This window comes from Rhea americana, unplaced genomic scaffold (assembly GCF_003343005.1).
Source record: "Rhea americana isolate MKP2758 unplaced genomic scaffold, rheAme1 scaffold_380, whole genome shotgun sequence".
Taxonomy (NCBI): domain Eukaryota; kingdom Metazoa; phylum Chordata; class Aves; order Rheiformes; family Rheidae; genus Rhea; species Rhea americana.
In genome coordinates, this window is record NW_028186513.1 from 285,320 (window position 1) to 312,231 (window position 26,912).

Consider the following 26,912-nt stretch of genomic DNA (forward strand, 5'->3'; position numbering starts at 1 on the left):
TGGTAGTTCTGACTAAATGCATCTGCAGGACCAGCCTTCTGGGTTAAGCAACCTGAAAATAAGAACGTAGTTCATGGAAGATTTCTTAAAAACATTTTAGTGTGTGTTTGCTTAAATCACTACCGGATGCTATTGGAGGGCCGCGGGGTCACTGGGCAGAGCGATAAGGGTGTCGGGTTCGGCTCACACAGTGCTGTGTGTCCCGGGGCCGGCCCCGGCCCTGCAGGTGAGGCTTCCCCTCTCGGATCTCCGCTGGCGTAAGGAACGCTGATTCCCAAACCAAACACACAGTCCTCTCCTGATGCGAGTACGAAAGCAGCAGAGCTGCAGTTCAGCGCTGCTGAATTTCATGGAAATCAGTAGTATTCAGCTCTTGGAAACAGCGCTCTCAGTGCTGCTGAAGCCCGTGGACTTGGCTCCTTTGTGCAGCTCTTGGCAGAAGGGAGTGACCTTTGCAGAGACAGTGAAGGAGCTGAAAACCTGAAGGTCGTGGTGTCACTGGGGCAGGGGCTGGCATTCGGTGCAGGGCATTGGGGTGGTCTTGCTCAGAGCTGGCAGGAGTTCCCACACGCCACCCTGTCCCCTTCTTGGTGGCTGGGAGCTCGGCTGCGTTCAAGCTTGCTCGCCCCTTCACAGTTAGCTGTCTTGGATATATCTGCGAACGCTTGTTGGCCTTCTCCCACCAYGCACCCACGTGGACTTCCTGCTGTGGATGGCCAGAGCCCGCACAGCCGTGAGGTAAAAGGCCACGGTGAGCTGCTCGAGAGAAGGCACAGCTGTGACGATGATAGCATTTCATGGGTGTTTTTCCCCTTCCCAGACAACGTATCCTAAATGTGCTGGGTACGTCAGTTGGGAATAGATGCTCACAGACTGTTGCTTCTGCCACACCTGTATGGACAAAGTGTTTCCTCTTATTGCCGTGCTGAAGAAGCCTTGCTCTGGGGGCTCCCGCTTACCAACCAAGGGGCAGTTTGGCTCAATTCTGTCTTGCCTCCATGTGTTTTCAATATGTAAACATCAGACTTGTGGATGGTGCTATGTTTGGACTCCATGAGGCTTGTAGGATCTAAGCTTAAAAAAAAAAAAAAACAGTAACAAAAATAAAACAAAAGCCCCAAGACCCACGTTACAGTCCATGCTTTGAAGTTCTTGTTCCTATGCTGGCGACTGATGCAGTTGTGTTTTAAAGGCCTTGTTCTTGAAATGAACCAAACCAGGCTTGTTTTTCTATTTTTTTCTATTTTTTCTTTTTTTTTTAATTCTTTCTTCCCTAGTTAAGTGTGCTAGCAGCCTCATCTGCAGCAATTCCTTCCCTCCCACCCCCCAGTTCTGACTCCCTATGGGAACACAGGCGTCAATCCAGTGTTGCAAGTCATGTTGTCCTTCCCGGGCAGTCGTCGGTCGTTGAACGTGTGCATGTTGATCACTGCATCCGTCTTCACCATGACGGGGGGCTGAGGCTTGTGCTTGACCCGTCGCTGGCAGGTGAGCGACAGCCGGATCTCGTCAGCCATGGCACTGCAGAAGGAGCGCTGGGGAGAAGCAGGGACAGAGCAGTTATTCCTAGCAAAATATTTGTTAACAACCTCTCCATGAGCAGGAAGATGGTGAAATGAGATTCTTTGCAGAGGGTAAGCACAAGGTTTAGGCAGCATTTGAAACATCAGCTGGCCTTGGTTGGCCTTCAGTGATGCACAGACCTCTGGTTGACCCTCTCCCCATTAGCAAGAATTGTACCTTTGACATAGTAAATTTTGCAAAAATGAAGAGCCATAGGTGACTCTGTCAGAGGGCCGGTGCTCTATGTGCTCCCTGCTGGCTGTTTGAGAAGGATGCTGGTAGATTTATGTGCTGAGAATCAGGGGGCTATGGAATCCTGCTGGTTTGCTAGTGGGCAATTTATCTGTCTAGTCCATCACACAGCCAGCTTTGATTTCTGGTCATGCATGTGAATGCACTTGCAAGGTATTGTAGGTGTCACACAAGGAGGAGGGAATAAGCGCAAAAGCCATCTTATTTCATGAGCACTCATCAGTTGCTTAAGGTGGGATGGTGTTGTGAAAAGCATTGAAAAGCTGATAAAATAGTATGAGGCTTCCTGACCAGTTCTTTGATGTTCTAGAGCAATCTTCTAACGGGAGTGGGGACATAAGATAGAGACTTAATACTTTTAAGCATTTGTTTATATACTTCTGCATAGAATATGCAGTATGGTTGCCTGTAACTGTGGTACCTGGGTGTAACAACTCAGGCCCTATCCAATCCTGACTTCCAAAGCAGCTTTCTCCTCCCTTTTTTCTTGACTTGCGCATGTGTAGGTTATTCAGAATTACCCCCAAATTGTTTACTTGTCTTTTTATAGCCTAGCTGCTGCGGGAACAGGTCATCCCGGGTTAGGCTGGGTGCAATTTGCCCCTGCCTAGCCCATGGGAGCAGGGAGGGAGCAAGGAGCCTTAGTGAAGGGCGTTTCAGCCTTCACCTGCGCTGCTGGAGCAAAGCCCCGGGGCAGCTCCCRGCTGGGTGCCCCCCAGGCGGCACGCTCAGTGCTGACCCCCGCTGACCGGCTCCCTGCCTGCCTCTGGGGCCAGGGGCCAAAATACCCGATGCCTGGAGGGAGCTCAGGAAACCCTGCGTGACAGCGCTGCGGGGAAGCCGAGGCAGTCGATACCTGCTCACGCTCCGCCGTTTTGCGCAGCTTGTAGATGAACTCCACCATTGCCACAAAGACCGAGAGCACCAAGCCTGCAGCCAAAACGATGAAAATCCCCCCGATGTTTTGAATGCCGAGAGCACTGGCCTCCTTGTTCTCGTCCTCGGGGCAGCCGTTCCCGCGCCACCACTTCTCTTTCATTACGTGGAGCTTGTCCTCCTCTTGGAGCTGGAGGATGGCAATGGTGATCTTGTCCCTGTACGGTGACCCTGGCGAGGGGGAAAGCCATTGCACAGGGAGGGGAAAGGAAGACAAACATCACATGAACTAGGGAACGCAGGGCTGTTCAGACCTCTCTTCTACAGGCTGACAGAGTGAGCTCTGTTTTTTGGAAATAGGCTGTTGGGAGTGGCTTATCTCAATCCCATCTGTTGTATTTATGGTAGCTAGCTCCCCTCCTGGGCTACCTATAGAAACCCCACCAGCGTCGCTTACCCATGGGAGTGCCGATCCCGTAGCCTTTGGTATCAATTAGCCCTCCAATCTGAGTCAGGTTGCAGTTCCTCTGCGTGATGTATTCGATAGTGGTTGACTCCATCAGCAGGGCATAATCAGCTGTGAGGGTTCGCTGGATTCCTTCCTCATTATTTTTAACGAGTGCTGTGGGCTTGCTGCTCATGAATGCCCACATTTTTTCAAAGGTGGAAATTTTAGATTTCTGGAAAAACAATAAACCCCGCACCCAAAATAAGAATTAATATTCTAATTGCTCCAGAAACACCCTCAAAACCTAGAATCTTTATAGTAAATTAAAAATACCAGTTTCAGAACAGGTCACATGTACAATGAAACTATTATCAATTTGGCCATGTCTTAAATATCTCTCTACTTTTTCTGCCCAGCATTGTTTGCCAATGAATTGCCATAACAGGAGAAGATGATTCCGTTGTAGTTCATGTTGTGCAAACACTGAACAAAAATACAGTCCCTGCTCCAGAGACCTTATATTTTAAGTGGAAATATTCATTCGCATCAGTAAGGTACAGCAAGATCTTGCCTTGATGCCCTGCAGAACTTGCTAGAGTGACAGACTATCAGTATATCTGTTTAAACTTATTAGTTTCCTAACCAGATTTTTGTTTATCCTGTGATGTTTCTGCACAATGAGAGAAGACAGAGAACATTTCAGAGGGCATGTTTTTCTTCTTTGCACACTCTCTATTATATTTTTGTCTATCCTCCAAGCCTCACAAGAAAACATGTCTCCTCTGAGATCTGTGCAACTGCCAAACAAATTTAACATATCCACATAAACAGAGGCATAGAAATACTCAAGATTTTCTTACAGCTAAAGATAAGCATGGATATTCTTCCACTATCAGCATACAGTCTATTAGAAAAAAGGGATTATGTTTTCTAGGTTACTATTAATATGAATGCTTTTCCATTTTGCATTAGAAATTTTCATTTTTCATTAGAAAATGTGTTGGGTGGAATGATACACAGCTGTTCAGTATCTTTCCATAACATTTTAAATATACCACTGATTAATCTGTGACCTCCTCCTGCATTGTCTTTATGTAGTTTGTCAAAAAAGACTTAACCTGCACAAAATCTAGGAAGATACTGCAGGAAGAGTCTCTTTGGCTTTCTCTTGAATACTTGCTGCTTTGGTCTCTGTGTTCCTGTGTGTGACGTAGCTCATACCAAAATACTTGCTTTAGGTAGCAATGTCAGCTCGGCTGCAGCAGCCTGGGTCTCCCTGAGCGGGCACCGGGCGGACTCTGGCGGTGGGACCGACAGGCGAGCTCTGCGGGAAGCGCAGTCACSGCTCTGTTGCGTTACCTGCCTGAAGGCCTACAGGCCTGGAGGGAAGTACCTGTTTCCTTCCCAAACGATACAAATTTATTTGTCAGTGTCCACACTTGCCCGTCCATATGGTYGATGCATGTGCTTGCAAACCCGTGGAGCCAACGGGTGTTTGGCAGAGCCTGTCGCGTGCTGTTGTGGCGACATAGCGTGGTGTCCCCAGCCATCCAAACGAACAGCGCTGCGCTCCGTGTCTCATCGTGCTGCCCCTGCAGTGGTTCCTCGAGAAAATCCCTGCTCAAAATAGACGTCATAAGGAAGCGGGAAGGAGCTCCTGTCGCTTGTGTTTCCGTCCTTGTTTAAAGGAAAAACAGACCCAACAACCCTGGCTGCCTTACCGCTGTGCCGAGAAGGCCGGATAAGCTTCTCTTGGCCGGAGGGGTGCAAGCTGGGGCAGGAAGCCCCAGGGCAGGGTGCTCTCCCAGGCCCCGCGATGCTTAGCTTCACCGGAGCGGTACCGAGCGGAGACACAGCCCGAGAGAGGAAATCGGTGCATCGCTCCTCTCCGCACCCAGCTGCGGCTGGAAGAGCACTAGGGCGTTGAGGCTTGTGTTCGTGCTGCTGCCTGTGCCTTTATGAGCCGTTTTTCTTTTCTGCCTAAATTCTTGTTTTTCCTAGATCTCCTTTTTCCTTCTGATTTAGTAAGAGGCCAGCTTAGTCAGCCAAAACATCCTCCCCCGCAACACTACTTAGCAAAAGCCTGAAGCTGGCTGATAAGTCAGAGGGGCTGATAAGTGTTTGTGCTTTGCCTAGAGTAAAGCTAAGGCTCACCTGCAGCTGCAGGACGAGCTACGCTCTCTATTTTAGCTGTTCTTTATCTTTCTTTTACATTCACGCTCTTATATTTAAAACAAAACAACAAATCAGGACATGGAGCCCTAGCCAATCTCAGCTGCTGTTACCACATCTCCTCCTCATTTTTTTGGTACCATCTAAAAGATGCCTGCAGAGATTTTTCTGATTAAAAACTCTCTATAAGGCATGGTAAAATAATTAAAAGATATAGCTAAAATGAAAAACCCTTCATAATATTTTATATTTCCAATGCTTTGCCTGACCTCCTCCTTTTTCTAAATGTTCAGTGAAAGTTGACCTGTTTTTATGGTATGTAACACATCCCAAATTTGGTTTGGATTGTGCATTAACAAAGGCTATTTCTCTGTCTTTAACCCTGTTGGCTCATTCTCCTRACTCAAATATCCATGGACTTATTTCTTCTTGGTTAAAATTCATGCTTGCTATAATCCACTTGATGAACTTGCTGTGCTGGAGGTTCTGGAGCAAACTCCATTCAAGAGACAGGATAATCCCCCTCACTTGAAAATCTGGCCCAGTGCCTGAAAGGTAGATTTGTGGCATCTATCAAACCTCAAAGAGCAGCAAGAAATGTAGCCTCCAAAAGGATTATTAAATATCTGTACATTACAACGGGTAATTGAAATGAATAACGTACTGGACTTGCTGATAACGACTTGTTTAACATTTATATAGTTCACAGCAGAGGCCTCTGAGTTCACTAGCTCTCCCTTTCGCTCTTTCTCTTCCTGCGCTTAATGCTCCTTGGGTGTTGACACAAAACTCTTAAACAACATCAGCGTTCTCCCAGCTTAAAGCAGAGAGCAAAATAAACTGGCAAAAAATCAATAGGCTGCATTTAGTGAAGCTAATAGGACTTGCATGAGGCACGGTAGCTCTTCAGGCAGCTTAAATTACATGAGACAGGGCTCCCTGCAACAGAAAAAAAACACTTTTCTCTTCTTGAATCGCTCCTCCTGACCGGCTGAAAGGAGCTAACCGTGTTTCGAGATGCCAGGATGGCCCTGGTTTCTCAGCCCTTGCCGCGGCCRGGCCGTTCGGCGGCACGCCGCCTGCGGGCACCGGGCGCTCCTCGCCGCTCTCCTGCCCCACGCCTGCCGCGGGTCCTCGCGTCTCCCGCAGCGAGGGCCCCTCTCCCCTAAGACAGGGGCGCGCTGACACACGCCGCGAGGACGGGCCGGGCCCACGGCACGGCCGGGGCTGCCCGGACGCGGGCTGCGCTCGGGGCAGCGGCTGCCTCTCCGCGGAGCCGGGAGCCCGTCCTCCTCCTCCTGCCCGGGGATTTAGGCTGCGTTAACTTCTCCGGCTCGGCCGGACGCCTCCCCCCAGAGCAAGCTCACCAGCTGCAACCCTCGGCGCAGCACGAGCACGTTGATTGATTTGGCTATTTGCTAAAAGCCCAATTTAAAAGCAATCGTGGGTCGCCAGCCGGCACGGCACGGTTCCCCGCCTCGCGCCCGCGTCCGGGCGGCCCCGGCCGCTGCCCTTCCCTCTTTCTGTGGGCAAAAGCCATTCACTTCCAGGGAACTAATTGCTGTAGCTGCACCTTTTCCAYGTTTCCTGGAAGGATGGACGGAGGCAGCGATTTTACAGCCGCATGGGTCTAATCCCCCCTCCCCTTCTCTCGAGTACTTCCACTGCACTTCAAAAGTGGCCATTTATTTATGGGGAATTGAGAACATACAATTCGGATGAGCAAATCTTCTCATCAGGCATGATAATTTGTTGGTAATAAATAAATAGTAAAGAATGCATATGATTGTGTTTATTTTGCTGGACATTTATCCCCTCTGATTTTATATATTGAGTAATTTACCTTAAAAAAATCTTTGATGGGATTAATTACAGGTTTGAAACGATCTTTGTTGTGCAGGGGCTGGGTGTAATGGCTGGGTGCATTTTTTTTGTATGGAATCGCCGTTTTACTTATGGGCTGCATAAAAAAAATCTGAAATGGTGGCCAGGAGAGGCCATGCTGTCCCCTTGCGTCCCCTGGGAGGAAGGGGATGGGGCAGAGCTTCCCCAGGGTCACATCTCCAGATCCYCTCCAAGAGACCTCAGCTCTGCTGCAAAGGTAGGGGAGGAGAAACTGCTCAGTGGCTCCAAAGCATTAAGGTAGAGGCAGTCACCCGACACTGACTCCTTCCCGATGGAAAAATCCCAGAGCGTTCGGGATGACAGATTATTGCCAATAAAAAAAGGCGGTAGTTTAATGCTGCTAATGCAGCCAGCCACAGTGCCATCAGGGTGACACATCTGTCTCYTGCTTACACCTCTGCCGCTGCCTCCCGCGAGTGGAGCTGCTCCGCGTTTTGGCCAGGGCTGGTAGCATCCGAGCCTGCTCCACCAGCTCCCTCCTGCACCTTACTGAAACCCTGCCTCAGGTCGAAAGGCGACGCAGGTAGGAGCAACAGCCCCTCCGAGTGCAGGAACGCCTCTGACTTCGTCCCGTAGAGTCAGAGCTCAGAAGCTACCTTTAATAACCAGTGTTTCAAACCAGTCACCAAATAAATTAATGGAATAGTTTAGAGGAGCCAATATAAGGCATCTTGCCAAGACATATATGCTTTTTTATCAGGCAAGAAAGTAACGTGCAGGCTTGCGATTTTCAATTCCAGCCTCTATGAAAAAATAAATTGATTTTCACCAACTGAAGATACTTACTCTTGAGAATTTAGCATTTCTGTGCAAGTGAATATATATGTACGCACACACTCGCACCTATACTCTGGACTGCACATTAAACCCAGCATTTGTTCAGAGGGAGGCCGCATCCTTCACGAGATGTGAAGGATTTTTGGCATGATCTGTAGTGGAAGCTAGATGCTGTTCCCACGCTAATTGATCTGTGTTTATTCCTGTAACCCAATCTGCATCCCAGGGAGTAAATAGCTTCTCAAACGCTCTTTTCAAGGAGTCGAAATCTGCCAATACAGCTACTAAAACTCTCACTCGTGATTCCTATTTGCTTTCGCTGGTTAGGGAGCCTCGCAGGCAAAAAGCCTTTCTGAGAACAAGATYGCACCGACTTGATTCAGCAGGTAACTTCGACTGTGGCTTCAGTGAGCTTAGAATGAGCCCTCAACCGTCCCAGCCCTGACAGCAGGCAGCAGCGTCGTTTAACGTCTGGGGGGTCTTCCCGGAGACCAAGCCGGAGGCGTTTGCCTTCCCCGCCAGCCCGCTTCCCACTGCTCCCGCGGTGGCGGCTCCTGCACCACGCTTTCCCGGGGCCGACACGCGCTCTCTCCTGTGGTCCGGGACCCCAGAGCCCCGAATCGCTGTGGGCCCACGAGCTGCCGCGTCTCGACGGAAGCAGCAGAGCGCGGCGGCGGGAAGGGGGCGGCCGGCGGGATTTTTAACGCTGAGCCCGGAGCAGGGGAGCGCTGATCACTGCGGGTAATCCGTAACACGGGTGTAGCGGCGGGGTCCGAACCAGGGCGCAGCACGCCGCAGCCGCGCTCGGCTGCCGGGGGCTTTGCCGTGGCGGGCTGCGCTCCGCTGTGCCCCCGGCCCCGCTGAAGGAGCACGGGCCTCGGCAGGCGCGGCGGGTGCCCGCACAGGCAGCTCGGTCACCGACTCGCCCGGTGCTCTGGTTTCGCAGATGTCCCCGCGAAGACAGCGCTGGCCGAGCAGCTGCACCGGAGTCGCTGCAGCGTTGCCCTGTCGCTGAACGAAGGTGCGGCCGAAGGCTGAGGGGCGCAGGGGGATTCTCCCGACTGTTAGACACGTGCTCCTCGATTCCCTTTGCATGAAGGACAGATGAACGTAGCGTCCCACGTGAGCGCTCCTGCTGCTCCAGTAATTGAAATGCTTGTCAGAAGGGACATCCCTGATAATTTATCTCTGAGCAACAATAATAATAAAAAAGAAAAAGGAAAACACACTGCATAAATAAACCCTGCCAAATGCCTGTTAGAAGCCTGAAGAATGGCTCTGATGGAGACTGATACGAAGTGATAAAAGATACTGTGTCCTTGATGATCTAAAAAAAACCCCATTTTTCTTCTATTTCTATATAAAACTCTTATTGGAAAGAGTAGTTAAAACACAACAGTAAAAGTTGGTCTTCTCCTAATAGCTGTTCTAGGTTTATATTGCCTTTGGAAGGTAATACAATGCATCTGCCCATGCCAAAGACAAAATTGCATGCACCAGCTCAGTTGCAAAAAGCAAACTAATCAGTGGCAACCTGCTATTCCATGCCGTATTTGCATTTCCCAGGATTAATTAAAGACCAAACCAAACAAAATCTTTCATGTTTCCTTACCAATCTGTGTTGCTGCTGTCAAAATAAGCATGGGGGCTTGGAAAGAGTAATGGCTCTGAAGCCAAGTCATAGCCAAGAAAAGTTACAAATATGCAGAAAAATGCTGCGTTCTTTCCTGTTATTAAAATTCAGCACGTTGGCTCCCTTTAATGAGTTTTGGCAATTAAACTGCTGACTGCCTAATCTCGMTGCCATTACACTGCAACTATTCAATTTATTGCAGTATTCCGGATACAACCCGCTTTTTAGAGCGTGAGCTGTGTCATACGTTGGCACATATATTTCCGTTGGCGTTTGGGTGAGCGGGGGGGGAAGGCTCGGCCCGGGCAGCGGCAGCGGCAGGCGCCCCGTCGCCGTCCCCGTCGCCGTCCCCGTCCCCGTCCCCGTCCCCGTCCCCGTCCCCGTCCCCGTCCCCGCAGGGCTGGGGCAGCTCGGGCCCACAGCGGACTTCTGTGCTAAGGCGAAAGAGAGCAAATCGGAGCAGCTTTTCGGGGTGGGCTCTGTTCTGCCGGGGCTGCTGCTGGCAAAGAGCTGGCCGGGGACGTCTCGTGTCCCCACTGCGCCGCGGCCGGCCCCGCCGTGGGGCTCGCGGCTCCTCGCGCCTCGCCGGTGCTCGGGCCCCGCGCAGCCTGCCTGGCTTATTCCAAAGCCTCCTCTTGAAGGACGGTTTTTAAAATTCATTTTTAAATTTAAATTCCCCTCCGAGCCTTGTGTTTGCCAAGATGATCGTTCCTTAGATTAATCGCCCTCATTTCTATTCCTTCATTCTCTTGCTCTTTTTTTGACATGTATTTTTACAGCCCAGCTGTGGTTTCAAAGGTCTTTTTAACTCTCTCAGCTTCTTTCCAGTTCTGAGGCAATGGTGAAATGCGAGTCCTCTCTGAGCCGTGCGTTAGGGGGAAGACAGCAAGGCCTTTTGGCTGCGGCGCACGGGTGGCGGTGGCTCGCAGGGGCTTTGGAGGGKCCGGGGGGCGGAGGGGCAGCTGCCCGCGGCCGCGGTGCCGCAGAGGCAGCCGGTATCCGACTGCCGACACGCGGCGGCTGCTTGTTCCCGGGGCGCTGGGCCGCGTGGAAGATGCTGCTGCTCCGACGTTTCCCTGTCGCGCCCGTCGCCGGAGCCGTGCGTTAACGCGCTTCATACGCAAACGTGGGAACACCCAACTCCAATCTCTTCGACTCTGGAATAAAGTTTCTCTGGAGTTTCTTTGACTCTGAGTTACTCTGATAGATTTTTTTCTCCGTTATATTTGAACATAAGTAAGTAACTTTTTCCCTCAAATTATTTATGCTAATTAATCTCTGATTTATAAGGGATGTAATTCTATTTATGTATATCTGCTGTGCTGTAATCCTGGTACTAGTACGAGATCATTCAWTTTAATTATTAATGCTAACAAATGCTAGACAAGCCCCATATCAAAGTAGACAGATAATGACCAAAGAGTGAATAAAAACAATGAAGAAAAAATAATAAAAAATAAATCTATGTGCAAGCCATGCCTTTTCTCAGCATCTCTGAGAGAAGATGAGCATGAACAAAAAATAAACCCAACACCTAGTTTGAGCTGTTTGCTTTTCAATCAGTATTATCCATTGTGGGCTTTTTGTTTCATCCTCTTTGAATTGTGCTGGTTAATGAACCTTGATTATATTAATGTGAGTATTTGTAAGRAAAGAAAGGTATTTCAGCTGTAAAACAAATCATGGCCAGGGAGTGCACTTTGCGGCATCGGTACAGTTTTAGCTGTAGTTTTTGTATGCTCTYGTCTCTGTTTGGATCCTGACGCCCCTGCAAGGTGAAGGGCTTAGCCGAGAGCTCCCTGGGGTTGGTCCTGCGGCAGGAGGAGGAACGGCAGCAGGTGGGATGTGAAAGTATGTGAGATACTTGGGGAACGTGATTTTTCTGTAGGGCTTTGATATGAGCTACCCCTTCCTGCTGTGCCTAGCATGTGCAACATTTTAGTGTACCTGATCCAATATTTGGTACAGTAAAATATAAAATCAACATAATTTAATAATTATGACTTCTATTAGCAACTGGGAAAGGAGAGTTAGTCGTGATGTGAATCTAGGTAAGCTACAGTGATTGGGACAAAGAGGCAAGACGGACGCAACTTTCTTGTAAGGAGAAGTGGCTTAATAGCACTTTTGTCTTGGTTTTTTGTTCTCACTCCTGTTGGCCTGAGAACGTTGCGTCTCTGCCTGGATGGCAGAAAGCCTGTGCTTGAGCTCACCTTGAAGAAGGTCATAGTAGCTCCGTCCTTCACTGCTCCGTACTCTATTTTTGTCTGCTTTGCCAAGTCATCTGCTGAGTCGATGGGGGATTCCATCCTCTCCACAGTCAGGAAGGCGGCAAGGTTGGCCGTGTAGGACGAGATGATAATTAGGGTGAAGAACCACCATATGCCACCAATGATCCGTGTAGACAGCGCTTTGGGCATCAGCTCAGAGCCTGGGGTAGGAGAAGGATAGAAAAGGAAACAGAGAGAAAGGACCCATTTTATATACACATGTATGCATTATATATATATTTGTACATATATATGTGTGTGTGCATCTCTATATATATATTTGAAGGACTAGGTTTCACTTTCAAAATGTAACAGCTATGCAATTAAAGCCAACTGTTTCAGAGGCAAATTATCCAGATTTCTTGCATGCAAGGAAATCAGTGGGGTTTTTTCTAGCATTTGCAGAAAAAGCTTCTCCCTTTATGACTGACCTTGAGTACAGTGCACAATTTACAGGAAACATTCAAACTGAAGTAATTAACTAGGCTGCTTTTATGAGATTTAAATAGCAAGCCATTTATGAACTTTTATGAGTGTTTTGTTCTGCCATTTAAAAAGTGCTTTGCTTTTTTATGGATTACTTTTCAAAGGACTGACTCTAGGGATTGTGTTCAAATACACACTTTTTTTTTTTTTTTTAATCAAACAGTGAGAGAAAGGAACTATCAGGATCCAGTACTTTGTATAGCAGTTTAGAAGTAGGGAAGCAGGAGATGTTACAGCAAAAAAGGTGTAACAGGTCTGGAACGACTTTTACTGAGCAGACATGAAGGACTAAATGGGTTGTGCTATTTTTGTAATCACCCAAGACACTTTTTAAAGCCAGGAAAGAGCTTTGAGTTTGAAACAACTGCATTCAGAGGATAYGTCCAACCTGGAACTTGCAACAAAGATTGGGCTTTGCAAAGCAATTTTAAACAGCATGGCATCAAAGCATAGCATGGAGCGTAGCTTTTCTGCTATCCAAGTGCAGCAAGGAAGCACCAGGAAGCAGAGAAGCTGTGGATTTCAAGGGTTGTTTCAGTGCTTGTCAAGATCCTGCTCCTTTCCCATTCTGTCTCTTGTCCTTTGATGCATTGGAAGGTGTGACATCAGTCTGGCTTTGAAATATTTTTCTTCTTAGATGCAGAATAGAGTTAAAAAGCATACAGCTCTTTTCATTTATCAGCATCTGATAAGAGGATGATTCATCCTGCTAAACCATCTTGCTGGGAACTGTCACTGTCCATCAGGGCGGCCGAGATCTGGGAAGAATCTTTATTAAAAGCTGCAGCAGTGTCAGCAGGAAGAGCCCAGAGCAGTATTACTGTGAGTGCTGCCGAGCCGATGCTATGGTCCTTTTACTCTGTCTATAACCGCTAATACATGATAGAATTAGTGTGACAAGTCTTTGACATTTTCCACTTATTGCTATTCCTGAATTTTCTGTAATTAGATCACGGTTGAATTTTGTTCTTTATTCAGAATTACTCACAAGTTCACCTTCTGCTCTTTTCCTAACAAATCTACTCTGTTCCATCCATGTATCTGATTTCTAAGGTTCCTGTCACTATGGTGTCTGATAGCAGTAAGATTTGAAACGTTTGCTCTAGCACAGAGTGGCTGCTCCGAGAGCCGCTTGCAAAAGCTCCGCACAGTCCGCTTTGCCGCAGCAGCCGTCGTCCTGCTCGAGGGAGGGTTTCGCGACCGTTTGACAACGTGCAGAATGACCAGACGAGGATAAAAATGGGGATGGAGCACAGGGCCAGCAGCCCCTCTGATTTAAGATGGAGCGAGTCTGGAGAGGGATCGTGGAAAGGCGCCTCCTCGGGGCCCGGGCCGGCCGTTCGTGGCTCCTCGCGACGCCGGCCGAAGCGTGTGCGCGTCGTTCGTAGCAGTTACTGTYCTGCCGTAGCGCGTGAGCTCGCGGTCCCCCACCACGCCGGGCCCCGCGGCCGTGGGGCGAGCTGCTGCCGCCGGGGCTGCACCCCACGACACGCGCAAGGCACAAATACAGGCGAGGGCCAGAGAGAAAGGCTGCAAGGGAGGCTCGTTTGCTCGRGTTTCCAGGGAGGACGAGGGCTCTGTCCGCTCTGCCCGGGATGAAGACTTTCCCAGAGCTCTTCCAGGGCTGGGCAGCGTGCACAGCGATGTTCCTGGTCTCTCTAGGGCTGGAAAGGCAGTCAGCCAGGTCCGGCCTCCTCTCAGGAAGAAATCTGATGGGCTTTGTGGGAGAAAAAACTTGGGAGCCTCCTCTGGGCTGCCGCAGACGAGGCTCAGCCCTGGGGCCTGTCCCCTCCCTGTTTCGCCATCCTAGCTGCGCGGACGAACCAGCCCGACTCGAATGGATGTCTACGCGAAAATGAAATTCAGAGTGAGCGAATGATGTCGATATGCAGCCACCGAGACGTTCCGAGCTCCGGATCACGGCTGGTTCCCGCCGGTGACATTAATTCTTGGAGCTGTTTATCTCATTAACCCTTTCTGGGCCCCGTTCCCGGCGGCAGAGCCCCTAGCGCAGCGCCCGGGGCTGCCCCCCGCGCGCTCGGCGCCCGCGAGCTGCCCCGTTCGGAGCAGGCTGCGCTCTGTGATACGTCTCCATCGGGGAGAGAGCCGGGAGAYGCGTCCTTGCCAGCACACGGGCTCCCAGAGCAGCAAGGCTGCCGGACGGGGGCCGTCTCCCCTCTCCCACAGGAAGGTGCCTTTTCAGCAAGGAGAGAAAAGCTGGGGTTGACAAGCGCTTCCATAACCGCTGGGAGACACCTCGGCCAGCCCGGCCGCGCCGGTGCTGCCAGCGAGCGGCAGCGCAGCCCTGCTCCCCTGCGCCGCTGCGCTGTGCCTGACAGCCCGGAGAGGGCTYGCAACATTATTCTTTCTGCTGCAGCTGCTTGCTTTTGACAGGCACAAAGATGTTTTATCTTGCTCCTGTCACAAATAAAACTTAAATTTGAAAAGCAACAACAAAAGATCTGTGTTGGAGAAAAAGCAGGAGGGTGAGTGGGTGTGGAGGAGGAAGGGAGCCACCATACCTTGCTGCATCAATGCTCCCATCCCAAACCAGAAGCTGTTCAACAGGGTGAAGTTGTTCTCTACGATGTCTGAGCCTGGGTTGCAGGGATGAGCATCATACCACTCGTACGGGCTGAACCTGTGGCAGCAYGTGGAAAGCGAGAGCTCATTAGTCKGGATGTGGCATGAAAAGGAACATGAGAAAAAAAGCTGTAATACATCTTGTAATGCTGTGAGGGGCTGCTGACCCCTCGGTTGTGTGGCTTTTTAAAGTAAAAGACAAATTCAACCCAGATTTTCAAAAGTGACCAGCATGGCTGTGAGCTCCATGCCCTGCAGCACAGACAGCAAGGAAACCTGGGGAACCAGCTCCTCCTGAAGTGGGCCAGGCTGCTCCCCAAAGCCTGCAGTCGCTTCTGATCATCTCTGCAACACGTCGCAGAACAGCAACAGGAGCACACGACTGCAGGATGGGATGTGGCCCRGACACACGATCTCTAGCCCTAGTTCACAACAGTTCCATAATGCAGGAAGAAAAGGTCATTTTCTATTGACCAAGGAAAGATGCTGCAGTCCTAGTTGAGACAAATTACAGTGTTTTAGGGGGCTCTTTCCGTAGTGCACACAGAGATCTGTGCAAGATTCAACTACAGGGAGAAGCAGATATTTCCACCAACCTGTCAAGCAGAAATCCTGTACTGTGAGAGCACCYGCACTGTGGAAATCGGTGTGGATTCACTATGGAGTTCTTGCAATAAGCACTAGACATAGCTGTTCAATGCATCTTCTACCAGTTGCGCATACTGCAGTGGTGATGCAGTGACAGCTCACAGATTGTCCCTCTTTGAGACTAGTTCTGGGAACTGGGGGTTAGCTCCTTTCTTCAGTTTCCTGGACAGCCCTGTAGCTTTTGGACAAAACTGAGGGAATTTTCTATGATCATCTCTCTGCAAATCCTGCCCAAGATTGCTAGGCAAGCATAGCCTTGCAGGTAGCTCATTTTGCCAGGATCTGGGGAGGATGCTCAACAGGAGAGATGCTAATATTTTTAGAGCTGTTTGTTTACATTTTCTAAGAATCCCAAATTTTGCAGAGACTAAATTAAAAACCTAATTGTCATAATTGCTTTTGAACCAGGCATCAATTATCTTCTCTACTTCCTTCTGAAATCCCTGCAGCTTCACAACAACCCTTTCTTGAAAGCMCAACCCACAATTTGTATTAGGAGGTATTTCTCTAATTCTCTGCCAGACATCCTGCTATTCAAGAGATYTCGTGTCGTTCAACTTCACAGGAGCCCTCAGTCAGACAGATGTATTTGGAGAAAAGAGTAAAACTCTCCCCTAGATGCTCCTCCTCGCACAAAAATCTCCCCCAAACAACTATCCCTCACTTCTGCTCTCTGCACAGGACTTCTAGTTGCAATTTTAGAAAAGTCCATTCTGAGCACATCTATGCCACCTCCTGCTGCCATTTCCACATGCAGGACTCGGGGTAGCAGTCCGGGAATGCCTCCCCGGAGGTCCTGCTCTGCAGCTGGCCATTGCCTGCCACGCATTTCCGGAGTGTGGAAGCAGGGAGGTCTTGATTTGGCTACAATTGCGCCCAGACAGCCTTGCTTGTTCATCTGGGTAACAGCCAGTCCATCCTTCYTGCCCACCTCCCTCTGCTTTTTAAAAGAAGAAGAATCAGAAAGAAAAAACAAAAATTAGGCTGAACTTAAACCTGGCTTTGTATRCAGTCCTTTAAACTTGCTGTAAATTTATGCCAGAGGTGTGTAGAAGATGATGCCTAAGCCCTATCTGTTGAATTACGCCAGAGTTCAAGAATTAGATGAAAAATTTCTCTGCCAATGAAAGAATATGAAATAGAAGAGCAATTGGTAAGATCAAATGAGCCTGACAAGACGACACACTGAAGGACTTCAAGGTCTCTGAGTGAGAACCTACTGGTGCTGCTCAAATTACAGAGAGATATTCAGAAAACTGCAAAGCAGAGGCATAGTGTTCAGTGCTTGAAAAGCTGGAGGGACCATTAAAGGAAACAGAAGTATAATGAGGAAACAAGTGAGCGGAGCTCATTGACCCYGTGTAGCTGGAGCCACAATAAATGGGGGCTGTTTGGGCTTCACCTTCTGCTGGCTTCCCTCCTCCTTGTGTGCAGAACAGGTTTTAAAAAATATGTAATCAAAAACTATGATTATTTTCTTGTCTCTTTTTCGATCTTATTGGCAGGGAAAGGGGAGCATTTCAAAGAAGATTTAGTAAAAAGATAAAGTCTAACACAAAGTACCTTTGAGCCTAAACAGAGAAGTCCTTTATGGGTGACCAAGTGCTTGTTAAGATTAAAACGACTGTTAAGCCCCTCACCCCCCGTTGTGTCCCAGACGGTGATGGGTTGTACTCGGAAGGCAGGTGAAGCTGGGGACAGCTGGTGACAACTCCAACGACGCGCTGGCTTGCAGCCTTGCAGCCTTGCAGCCTTGCAGCCTTGCGCCGGCGCCGGTGCCGCCTGGCAGATTGCCCCGCGGCGCCGTGCAGACTGCTGGTGTTTGCAGCTCCTTGAGGCTGCTGCGGTTGGGAGCTGAGGCTCCATCAATAAGCAAGAAGGACTGATTAAAAGAGGAGATGGATCAAATACGTCCTTTGCCTGCCTCTAAATAGTCCCTAAGTTGGTTTAAAGTGGCATTGACCTATGATTATAGCATCAGTAGAGGACTCTGGTGCCTAGTTCAGGAGACTCATGTCTCTGAATTAAGGCTTTGCTGTTTTGGCTGTTTTCCTCCTGAGGACTGAGTTTTCGAGGCCTTGCTGGGGTCAAGAGCACATACTGTTTCCATTACTACTGAATGAAATAACTAAAGCCCATATTTTCCTTGGGAGATCTCTTGCTCTGTGTGTTAAAGGATTGTTCCTGCACAGCTTTAATTATACTGAATGCTTGATGTTATTTAAAGGAGTATCTGAAGGCAGAAGAAATGGCAGGAGCAAAACATGCTAGTTAGAAAATGAAAGAAAAAGAAAGTGTAATTGCAAATCTTTTCAGCCAAAAAGTAGCCTGATAGGAAAAAATAAACGTTACATTGCATTGTAACTGCTATGTATTGCTGCAGAACACCTCATTTTATCAGTGTGAAGAAGAATGAAAGAGGCTGAAAATCACAGAAAGAAAGCAATAAAAATTCAGGGAGGGAGCAGTCGGCGCTAGCTGAAATAGCGTTGCGGGGAAGCGGCCTGGCGCGGCCGAGGCGCAGAGCGGTGCGGAGCTGCGGCGGTGCTGACGGCGCTTCTCCCGTTAACTCCGTGGTGATCTCCGCGCTGGACTTCGCCGTCGGAGGCGTGTGTTGTTCGACTGCGCTRATGAAACGAGGGAGGCGACAGGCTGTTGATGCCGTGCTGGTGGCATCCAGGGAGGCTTCGCACGGGCGCTCTCAGTCCCAAGGAGAGCAGGAACACGCGTGCGAGACGCGTAGCTCAGAGCAGGGCCTGTTTCTGCTGGCTGCGTGGAAAAAATGGGGTTTATGGGCTCTGAAAATAAACAGAAAAGCTTCAACCGTCTGTTTTTTCCCTTTAAAAGTACAGTGACAAGATTCGTGATGCAAAGCAGCCGTTCAYCTGCCGCCGCGGCAGGAACCAGCCCGTGCTCAGCTGCTGCCCCGGCACCGGGAAGCTTCACTGCTGCTCTCCTCTTTCGAGCCGGAGAGAAACGGCGGAGGAGAGAGGTTTGGCAGCTCATTTCAGACCTCAGAGCGAAGCAGAGGCTGGGGTGGAGGGGGCGGCTGGACGGGCACCGCTGCCGGCGGCCAGCCCAGGGCCGAGCCCACGGCYCTGCGGGCCCCTCTCTCCTCCCCTCCAGCGATCCAGATTTTCCCCTCTGCAGAAGGGGGCCCTGGGGCACTTCCCCTTGGGATGAGTCCGCCTGTCCTAGCATTCCCTCGGACCTGTCCTCAGTATTTACTGCAGTGAACTTCAWGTTTAGGTTTCATCTGTGTATTTAACAGGCTTTGAAAGCGGCATTTGGGTAATTTGGGCTGGCTTTGGTCCTCCTATGAGCAGGGAAGAACAGACTCGTAACAGTAAAGTTGTGTTTGAATTCCAGTTCCAAGCTGTGCAAGCAGTCTGATGCTTTATGGCACCACCGTCAAAATGCATGATGGCAGCAGATCCCATCTAGCTATGTTCTGCATGGTTATCAGGGACGTGAAGTGAGGGCCCTCTATTAATCATCACAGTATTTTTCCTTTTCGCCGTTGCCTTAGGTTCATTTTCGCTGCTGAGAGTGTCTGGCGCTTTCTCTCTCTGGCAGGAGTGAAGCCGTTACGGGCCTCATCCCGCTCCCGCCGTGGCCGCTGGCAGTGCCCAGCGCCGGCCACCCGGGCCGGACGAGGCCGGCGGCTGCGCTCTGCCAGAGCCCTCTGCGTCTCTGCCGCCCGGCTCGCCCCGCCGCGCCTGCRGGACGAGGTCCGCGGCTCGGGCTGCCGAAACGCTGGGGTGCTGCGTTAGCGCTCGCTGTAGTAGCCTCTTCCTCTTGTAAATCGGCAGGGTGGCGGGAAGCGTTACCGTTGCTGCGTGCTGCACGGCCTGCGTGCCGAAGCGAGCCGCCTGGTCGCTCTCCCGCCCCGTTCGGCGGCAGCCCAGGCCGGCGTTCCCGGGAATGCAGCGCAGGACCTCGCTCCCGCTCGGAGAACTTCTCCTTAACCTCAGCGACGCGACTGGCGCCTGGTGCCTGAGTCAGTTTAAACRTCTCCATTTGTTGGCGATACATCGCAAAGGATGGGAAGGAGAACGGTTCCAGTCCAGGAGCGAGTGGTTGGGGCCTTCTGCGTCCTTTCACCCTGGAGCGCAGCCCCTGCGCAGCGAGGAGCGGGCGACGTAGCTGCGCCGCCGTCCCCGGGGTTTGCGCTGGGGAGCGCACACGCTGCCTGCTAAGCAGAGTGCTCTGTGACAACTGCTGTTCGGTGTAATTAGGATATGACATACTAAACTCAGGAAATCATATCTGAACGCCGCCAGGGACCTGATGGGTGTTGAAAACTGCAGCTTTGTTGTAACATGACGGTTAATGGGTTCTGGTTACTGCAGTTTCATATTCAGTGTTCCCTTTGAATATCTGATCAGCATTAGTGGATTAGATACGAGCAGCTTTCTGGAGGATGCTCTAAGAGAAAACACAGCACATTAGCTCTTGGGGAAAGGGCCTGCGCAGAGCCCCAGTCCTGCCAGGCGCGGGGGGCCGGGTGGGGAGGTTTCGGAGGGCACCACTGGCTTAGCTCGCGCTGGAAGGCAACGAGAAATGAGTATCTAGCTGCAAACTGTGCTTAGGAAACTTCCCCGGGCACAGGGCTTACTCCAGGAAGCAGAGCAGTTACAAAATGAGCTGACTGGGGATACTCCCCAGGAGGAGGGAGGGCCGGGGGCTACTGCACCCTCGGGGGCTCCCACGGGTCACGGAGAAGGGCCCGGCACCCGCGTGCTTGGCCAGGGAGGGCTGCTGCCCARCGGGAGGGATGCAAATACTTTGGGGTTTGAAAAGGTAAAGTCACATATTCAAAGCAGCCCTGGACTGTGCATTTCATCAAAGACTCTATGAAATTAGTAACACATGCAAATATATGCAAATTCTAGTACTTTTAAATATTGAGGTTTTAAACATGCTAATTAGATGCGTATTAATTTTCATAAACAGATACATTGTTAGGTCCATAGCAATGAGTTCTCTATTCTTTTGATATACGGGCAAGTTTATAGGGAGCTTTGCTTGTAGAGGATTCAGAGACAGGAGCTGGAAATGATGAGGGACAAGGCGAGCTGTGTGTCTGGGACGCAGCAGAGGCTGGCGTCCTTCTGGAGAAGGTGGGTGAGAAGTGACCTAACTGAAGCATGAATAGTGATGAACGATACAGAGCAGGAAAATGCGGTACCCCAGTACCCTTCATCATGCCAGGGAGATGCCAAGAAAATGGAAAGGCAACAGAGTTTCTAAAATCATAGAAGGAAAAGCATATTTTTAATTCCTTTTTACTGGATATATACTTAATTTCTGGAAATACCTGCCCTGATATGTCAGAAGACATATCATATGTCATATGTGTATGTTCATAAGGCAAACAAACACAACTGCATATAGTATGGTAAAGCAGTACAAAGGGTGTGACACAAACTTTATCTAGCGAAGAAGAAAACAGATTTCCCCTGTGGAGAGCCCACCTTTCATTTTCACTACAGGGTTCATACCACCTCTCCAACCACTCCGAGATACAGATCCTGTGCTCAGCAGCCTGCTGCCTTTTGGCAAAATCTATTTCAAAATCTCTTTGTTTCCAGTTTTAAAGGGAGCTTCTGTGTGCTGAGGCCTTAAAGTAAAAACCCTCGTGTAGAGCAAGCTACCAGCATTGAGCCGTTACGCCAAAACTGGAGCGCAGCCTGGCCCTAACCTTAATGAGAGATCTCAATGCACAGAGCAGAGCAGTCTCTGCTTGCAGCACGCCTGAGGGTCCAACCCCACAGCAGCGAGCTGGAGACCGAGCGGGGCCTCCTCTTCCTCCCAGCAGCAAAGCAGCTTGCTCAGCTCGGAGCACAACCCACCAGGAATAAATGCGTGAGGCCTCAGACAGCAAACCTTGACGGTGCCTTTGCTCAGAATGGAATGAACTGAGTAAACTCATTGATTTGAATGCACAGCGTCTAACCTGCGTACAGAGGGTCAAAACTAGACCCACTGTAGCTTAATACAGAGCAACACCACATTTCAGCAGAAAGCCATTTGCACTCTCTGCAAATCATGACAAACCGAAAGAAACTGGGCTTCATCTAGTGCTTTGATTATCCTTCAACAAGCAGGGTAGAAACAGAACAGAGCAGCAGTCTGACAACCGTGAGCAACCCCGCGCTAGCAGACCAGCCTGCCTTTGGGGGTAATGGACCAAGAGTAATTTCATTAAGGAAACAGGTTTAATGCTGAGGCTCCCACCGGGTAGTGAGATCTCTGCGACACACCAGGCAGCAAAATGCTTCTGAGCATGGGGAAAGCGCCCGGCCGCAGGGCAGCCGATGCGGCGTGAAGGCAGGCTGGTGGCATGGCGTGGGGGGCCCCTTACCTGGCTATGACAAAGAGCACGCAGCTGACGCCCAGGTAGGCGAGGAGGATGTACATCCAAATGTCAGGAGACAAGGGGTTGAGGAAGGAGAACACGCTGGGGTTGGTCCCGTTGGGCTTCCGGTAGAGAATGCTGACCCCGAGGGTCATGAAGGGCTTGGAGAAGTCTATCGCYTTCTCCCGAACGTGGGTGATGGTGAGAGGAGCAACGGCCAGATCAGCTTTCTGCGCAGCAAYGCCGAGGGAGAGAGACACAGGGAGAAAGAAAGAAGCCGTTAGAAACCGAGGCATTTCCACCCCGACAGAAGCCCTCTGCCTCCCTGGCACACCCGCGGGCAGGTCGAGCTCGTTCTTGGCACAAGGGAGCAGCTCGGGACAGAGCCTTCCCGCGGCGGGAGCCAGCGTTTGTCAGACTGCTCTGCCAAGTTACGCGGGCCAGCCTAGCTGGTTCGACCTCCAGCAGACGTACCCCAGGACTGTGAGGCTGGCCGGATTCACGTTTCGCTGCTCTGCTCGAATGCCGGGCCTCGAAGGGCTGCGTGAGCACACACCCGCTGCAGCTGGGTCAGAGAGCACAGCAGAGACCAAGCTGCAAGCGTTCGAAGGGCTCATCCTTGCTGCTCTCGCCTGGGAGCTGCGAACCCCAGCAGGACCAGTCCACAGGGGTTCGGCTCCGTTTCTCTGCTCCGGAGCCAGCCTTTCCTCCCTGCTCCCATTCCCCCAGTTAGCGACGTGCAGATAGTTCGCCAGAGCTCAAAGCAGAAGTCAGGCGGAGGTACGAGGGTTACTCTGAGATGAGGCTTACTTGAAGGAAGACGAGATGGAGGGGAAAAAACAGAGAGGRAAGAGAAGGCTGGGCAGAGTACTCTAGGCACTGATTTAAGTTTTTATTTTTCGTACATSCAGCTGGGATTATGTGTGAGGTGCTTATAGCCCAAACTGAGGTGCACAGACAGGTCACACAGGACCTCGCAGGCAGGAGCGAAACCTAGGGCTTCCACTGCGCTGCACTAGGAGCGCCTGAAGTCTTGCGTGCACGTCTGGACGGAGGAGCGCGGTGGGAGGCGAATCCCAGCGGGCCCGTGCCCGGCTGCCTCCTCCGCGAGGGCAGGGCGCTGCGCCGTGCACAGCACCTTTGCCCCAGCACTGCGGTGTTCTCCGTCCGTGCCCGTCCCCGGCACAGGGGCGCTCGGGCCGCGGCGCGGTCAGGGCGGGCGCAGCGCTAGGCTCTTCCCGGGGCGAGACGGGCAGCCCAGGGAGCGCGGTGCAGAGCCTCAGGTTTGTAACGCAGCTTCGTCTCACTGTGCTGCTATCACAGTTAACAAGCCCAAAGGGAAATCTCGCCTTTTAATTACTTGATTTGGTCGGTTCCCAACCTCCCTTGCCACTTTGCTTTCTCCCTGGCTCCTCGCCATTTACATATTTTGGAAGACCATTTAATGATGAGGGGAGCCGTTGCCTGTAGTGAGCTGCCGTGGACTCGGGGGTGTATGAGGCTCCGCGGATCCTCGCTGCAGTTCTGGGGGGCCAGCTCCCACGGTGGGGAGCGCTAGCAGGCACAGCGTATCTAGCCAGGATCGCTCTGTGTGAGCACATGGATGAATGTGGAGCAGATGTCATGCAGTCTATTTATTACAAATACCTTTCATCACCTAAATGCAACCCCAGCACAGATGCAGGGTCTCCAACATACACTATATTTTGCTCTTCAGTACACTGAACAACAGGTCTGCGGCTTAGTAGTTATAGAGTATAACTTCCATTGTACAGATTCTCAGTTGCTTTTAGCTACAGAAGTACAGTGCAGACAACAGAGAGATGCTAGGTCCTCTGCAGCTATTGCCCAGATGTGTTAAGCTCATTTTAACTGGCATTTGTAAGATGGTCAGAAAAACTGTATTTTAAAATGTCATAAAAGTTGTCCCTGGTCCTATCTGTGCTCGCTTCTTGCAGCAGGTCTCTACAACCGTGAGTCTGCTGTGTGCAAACCCCGCTCTTTGCAGAGCTGCTTGTTTTCCTTCGCCTTCCCTTCAGTGCTGCTCCGAGTACAGACGGTCACAAAGCAGGGCCGCTCCAGAGGTGAAGTTGCAGGAAGTAATATTCGAGCAGAACAAGATAAAAGGTTCAGTTTCTTTCCCATCAATCAGCTTCATGGTGAAACTTGAGCGACTCATCCTGCGGAAGCTTTGGCGGGGGCAGCAGCGCCGYGTTTGGGGGTGCTAGCAACGCTAGCAAGCGTGCCCAAGAGGAGGCAGTGACCAGAAAGRCGACACATTTTGCATTACTACTTTCTTCCATGCTTGTGACTGCTCGCCCCACTGAGCAAATGCTTCTGCTAATTATTGGTGATGGTGGAACTGCCTGAGATGCAGAAGGAAGTTCAGCTGAGCATATTCTCATCCTGACTTCTTGTATCAATTGTGTTTCTTTCTATTCTTTTTGTTATTTAATAATTTCTATGCTAGATTTAGTGAGCAGCCTCATACAACCTCTTTCTATTGGTCTGTCTTTGCTTAAGAGCTGTGTTCATTTGCTCCCACTAATGTTCATTCAGGCTCTTTGAAAAACCTTAAAAAAGTAAATGCATCTAAGGACTACCTTAGCGACAGCTGCTTTACTCAGGATTTCCAAATCACTCTTTCGGTACCGTTGACTTCAGAGGAAAGGTAGATGCATAAATTACACTGCTGCTGTTGAGCTGAACTTCCCCCCACTGCAGGTGCTTAGCATGCCTGTGCAAGATTTATTTAACATCTGGTTCTGAAAATTAAAATACTAAATTAACCATTGGAGATAATTACCTAGAGATATAGTGGATTTGTCTTACTTGCAACYTTTAAATCAATATTAGCTGTCTTGCTAGAACATGCTTTTCTTAAACAGAAATTACAGGTTCACTGTAGAAATTGGTGAAGATCTGTGGCCTGTGCTGTGGAGAAAGGTCACRCTAGCGATCTCTTCTGACTTTAAAAATCTGTGAAGAAAGTCAGTGGAATATTTTTAAATACAGAGATCTGTTTGKTTTTTTTCCTATAGCAAAAGCCTCTACAAGAGCTTTTATCCATAACATAAAAAACAAATGGTTCTCCTCTCCAAGTAACAGTTTTAGAGGTCTTAAACAGAGAAGTTTCAAGAGTTTTCTAACAAGGGCAAAAATATGTATTTTCTTCTAAGACGATTGTTAAGTTGAGCTGTGGTTTCTTGAATGCTCCCAGACCTTTCTTTGTCACTTTCCAAATGAAAATAGAATTATATTTTTAAATCAGCTTAGTACAGAAAGTGCCCATTTGAATTGCTGGCATTTGTCAAAACTTGGAAAAAATAGAAACAAGATTTTCCCAGTGAGGCAGTTTGTGCCAGCTGCGGCTGGGATGACGTTGATGACAACTGAAGGACATTTAGTGCTGACTGTCCGGCTTGAGATACTGGAGCCCTAAATCTCGAAGCCAAGTTTGCGTCTCCTTTATATATCCGTGGTGGAGGATGCCGAGCAGGTGCGTAGCTCGGTCACTGGCATCTCCCTAAATTAGAGAAAACTTGGAAATTTTGGCTTACGAGTCTCAAAGTCTTAATGCAGAAGTGGCAAAAGAAAGGCAGAATCCTAGCTCCTACGTCACTTCTCTGTGCGTGCGTGTCCTGACTCTGGCAGTGGTGCCTTTAGAAGCTAGTGAAGGATTTGGCTACTGATTTTTCTAAAAAAAAWAAATAAATGAACAATTGTGTGGTGGTAACTGCTTGTCTGAAAGATCCTAGGCCAAGTATTTCAAAATGATATAGAAAGCTGAATAACAGTTGGAAATTTATGCTTTAACCCAGCAAATGAATAGAGAAAAATCTGCATGGATGCCCAAGGATCAAAATGCTTTTAGAGCAGAATAAAATTTTACTGTGTCATTTCTGCAGCTCCTGTGATTTGATCGCAGCCCCATGTCCTTGGCAGTAAATGTTTTGCACAACCAGAACGAAGCCTGTGTTGTTAGGGAGCCCAATCTGGTCGTGTGTCCGGAGCTATTAAAGGCCGTATGGGGCTGCGCTTCGATATCCTTTCTCTCAATGCAGGTTTTTCTGAAGGTGGCCTCTAATTAAGGATTTGCTGACTGAGAGGATCTAACTCAAACGCCACCACGGGTGAAGTTTGCATTTGTCAGGCTCTGACATTACAAACCAGGAAGTCGATTACCTCRAACGCCTCCTCCGCTCATCCCCGACTTTTATGCTGTTGCACAATAAGACGGCTTTTTATTAAAAATGAGGAATTACAGCAAGTGCCAATGGCTTAAAGGCTTATATCTAGCAAAGCCAGTTAAGCACATGCTTATGCCTTACTGCTGCTTGCATACGCTCCAAATGTTATGTGTTTTCCTAAGTGTTCTGCTGAATCGAGGCCAAAAAGCTGAATTTTGCCAAGCCAGCTGCACACCAAATGAAGGCACTTCTCTAACACACCTTTTAAAGGGTTTGGATCTCACTTATTCACAGTGGTAACAGCATTTTAACTATGGGGAAACTGATGCGCGCTTACTAAGCGTACGTGGATGGAGAACCATATTCCCTGCAGAGAGATTTGTCTTTTATCAGGAAACGCGAAGTCTGTCTTCAGGTTCTCGGTTKTCACGGGAACGCTGCCCGTCGGTCAGAAACCCCTTGCACGGCACTGTGGAAACCTGCAGACCCACGGCCCGCCGGAGCGGGGCTGCAGGGCAGCCGCTCGCCCGGCGTGAGCACCGGGGTAGATACCTACTCAAGAAAATAAGCTGCCTCCGTGCTTATTTTGTCAATCTGAGTTCGTATTTATATAAACTAATTATGTATGTGTCGACTGAGAGATGGGTAAATAATGCATATTTCATTGATGTAATTAATTGCTGCTGCGGAGCCTGCCTGGCAGCCCTGAATCGCGGCGCCTTCGGTCTCCCTCGCCGCGGCCGTCGCC

At 49.9% G+C, this 26,912-nt stretch overlaps 1 protein-coding gene across 1 annotated transcript in view; it reads right to left on the bottom strand.

The window, feature by feature from the left end:
- Positions 1-1,053: 1,053 nt before the first annotated feature.
- Positions 1,054-26,912, bottom strand: part of GRIK3 (glutamate ionotropic receptor kainate type subunit 3) — a 213,708-nt gene continuing 187,849 nt past the window's right edge. Inside the window, exons 18-23 of the mRNA XM_085313244.1 lie at positions 21,981-22,204; positions 14,905-15,023; positions 11,840-12,057; positions 3,149-3,371; positions 2,672-2,922; positions 1,054-1,535 (exon numbers count right to left, since the gene is read on the bottom strand). Coding sequence (XP_085169370.1) covers positions 1,341-1,535; positions 2,672-2,922; positions 3,149-3,371; positions 11,840-12,057; positions 14,905-15,023; positions 21,981-22,204 — 1,230 coding nt within the window. The 3' untranslated portion in view covers positions 1,054-1,340. The remainder of the gene's footprint in view (positions 1,536-2,671; positions 2,923-3,148; positions 3,372-11,839; positions 12,058-14,904; positions 15,024-21,980; positions 22,205-26,912) is intronic.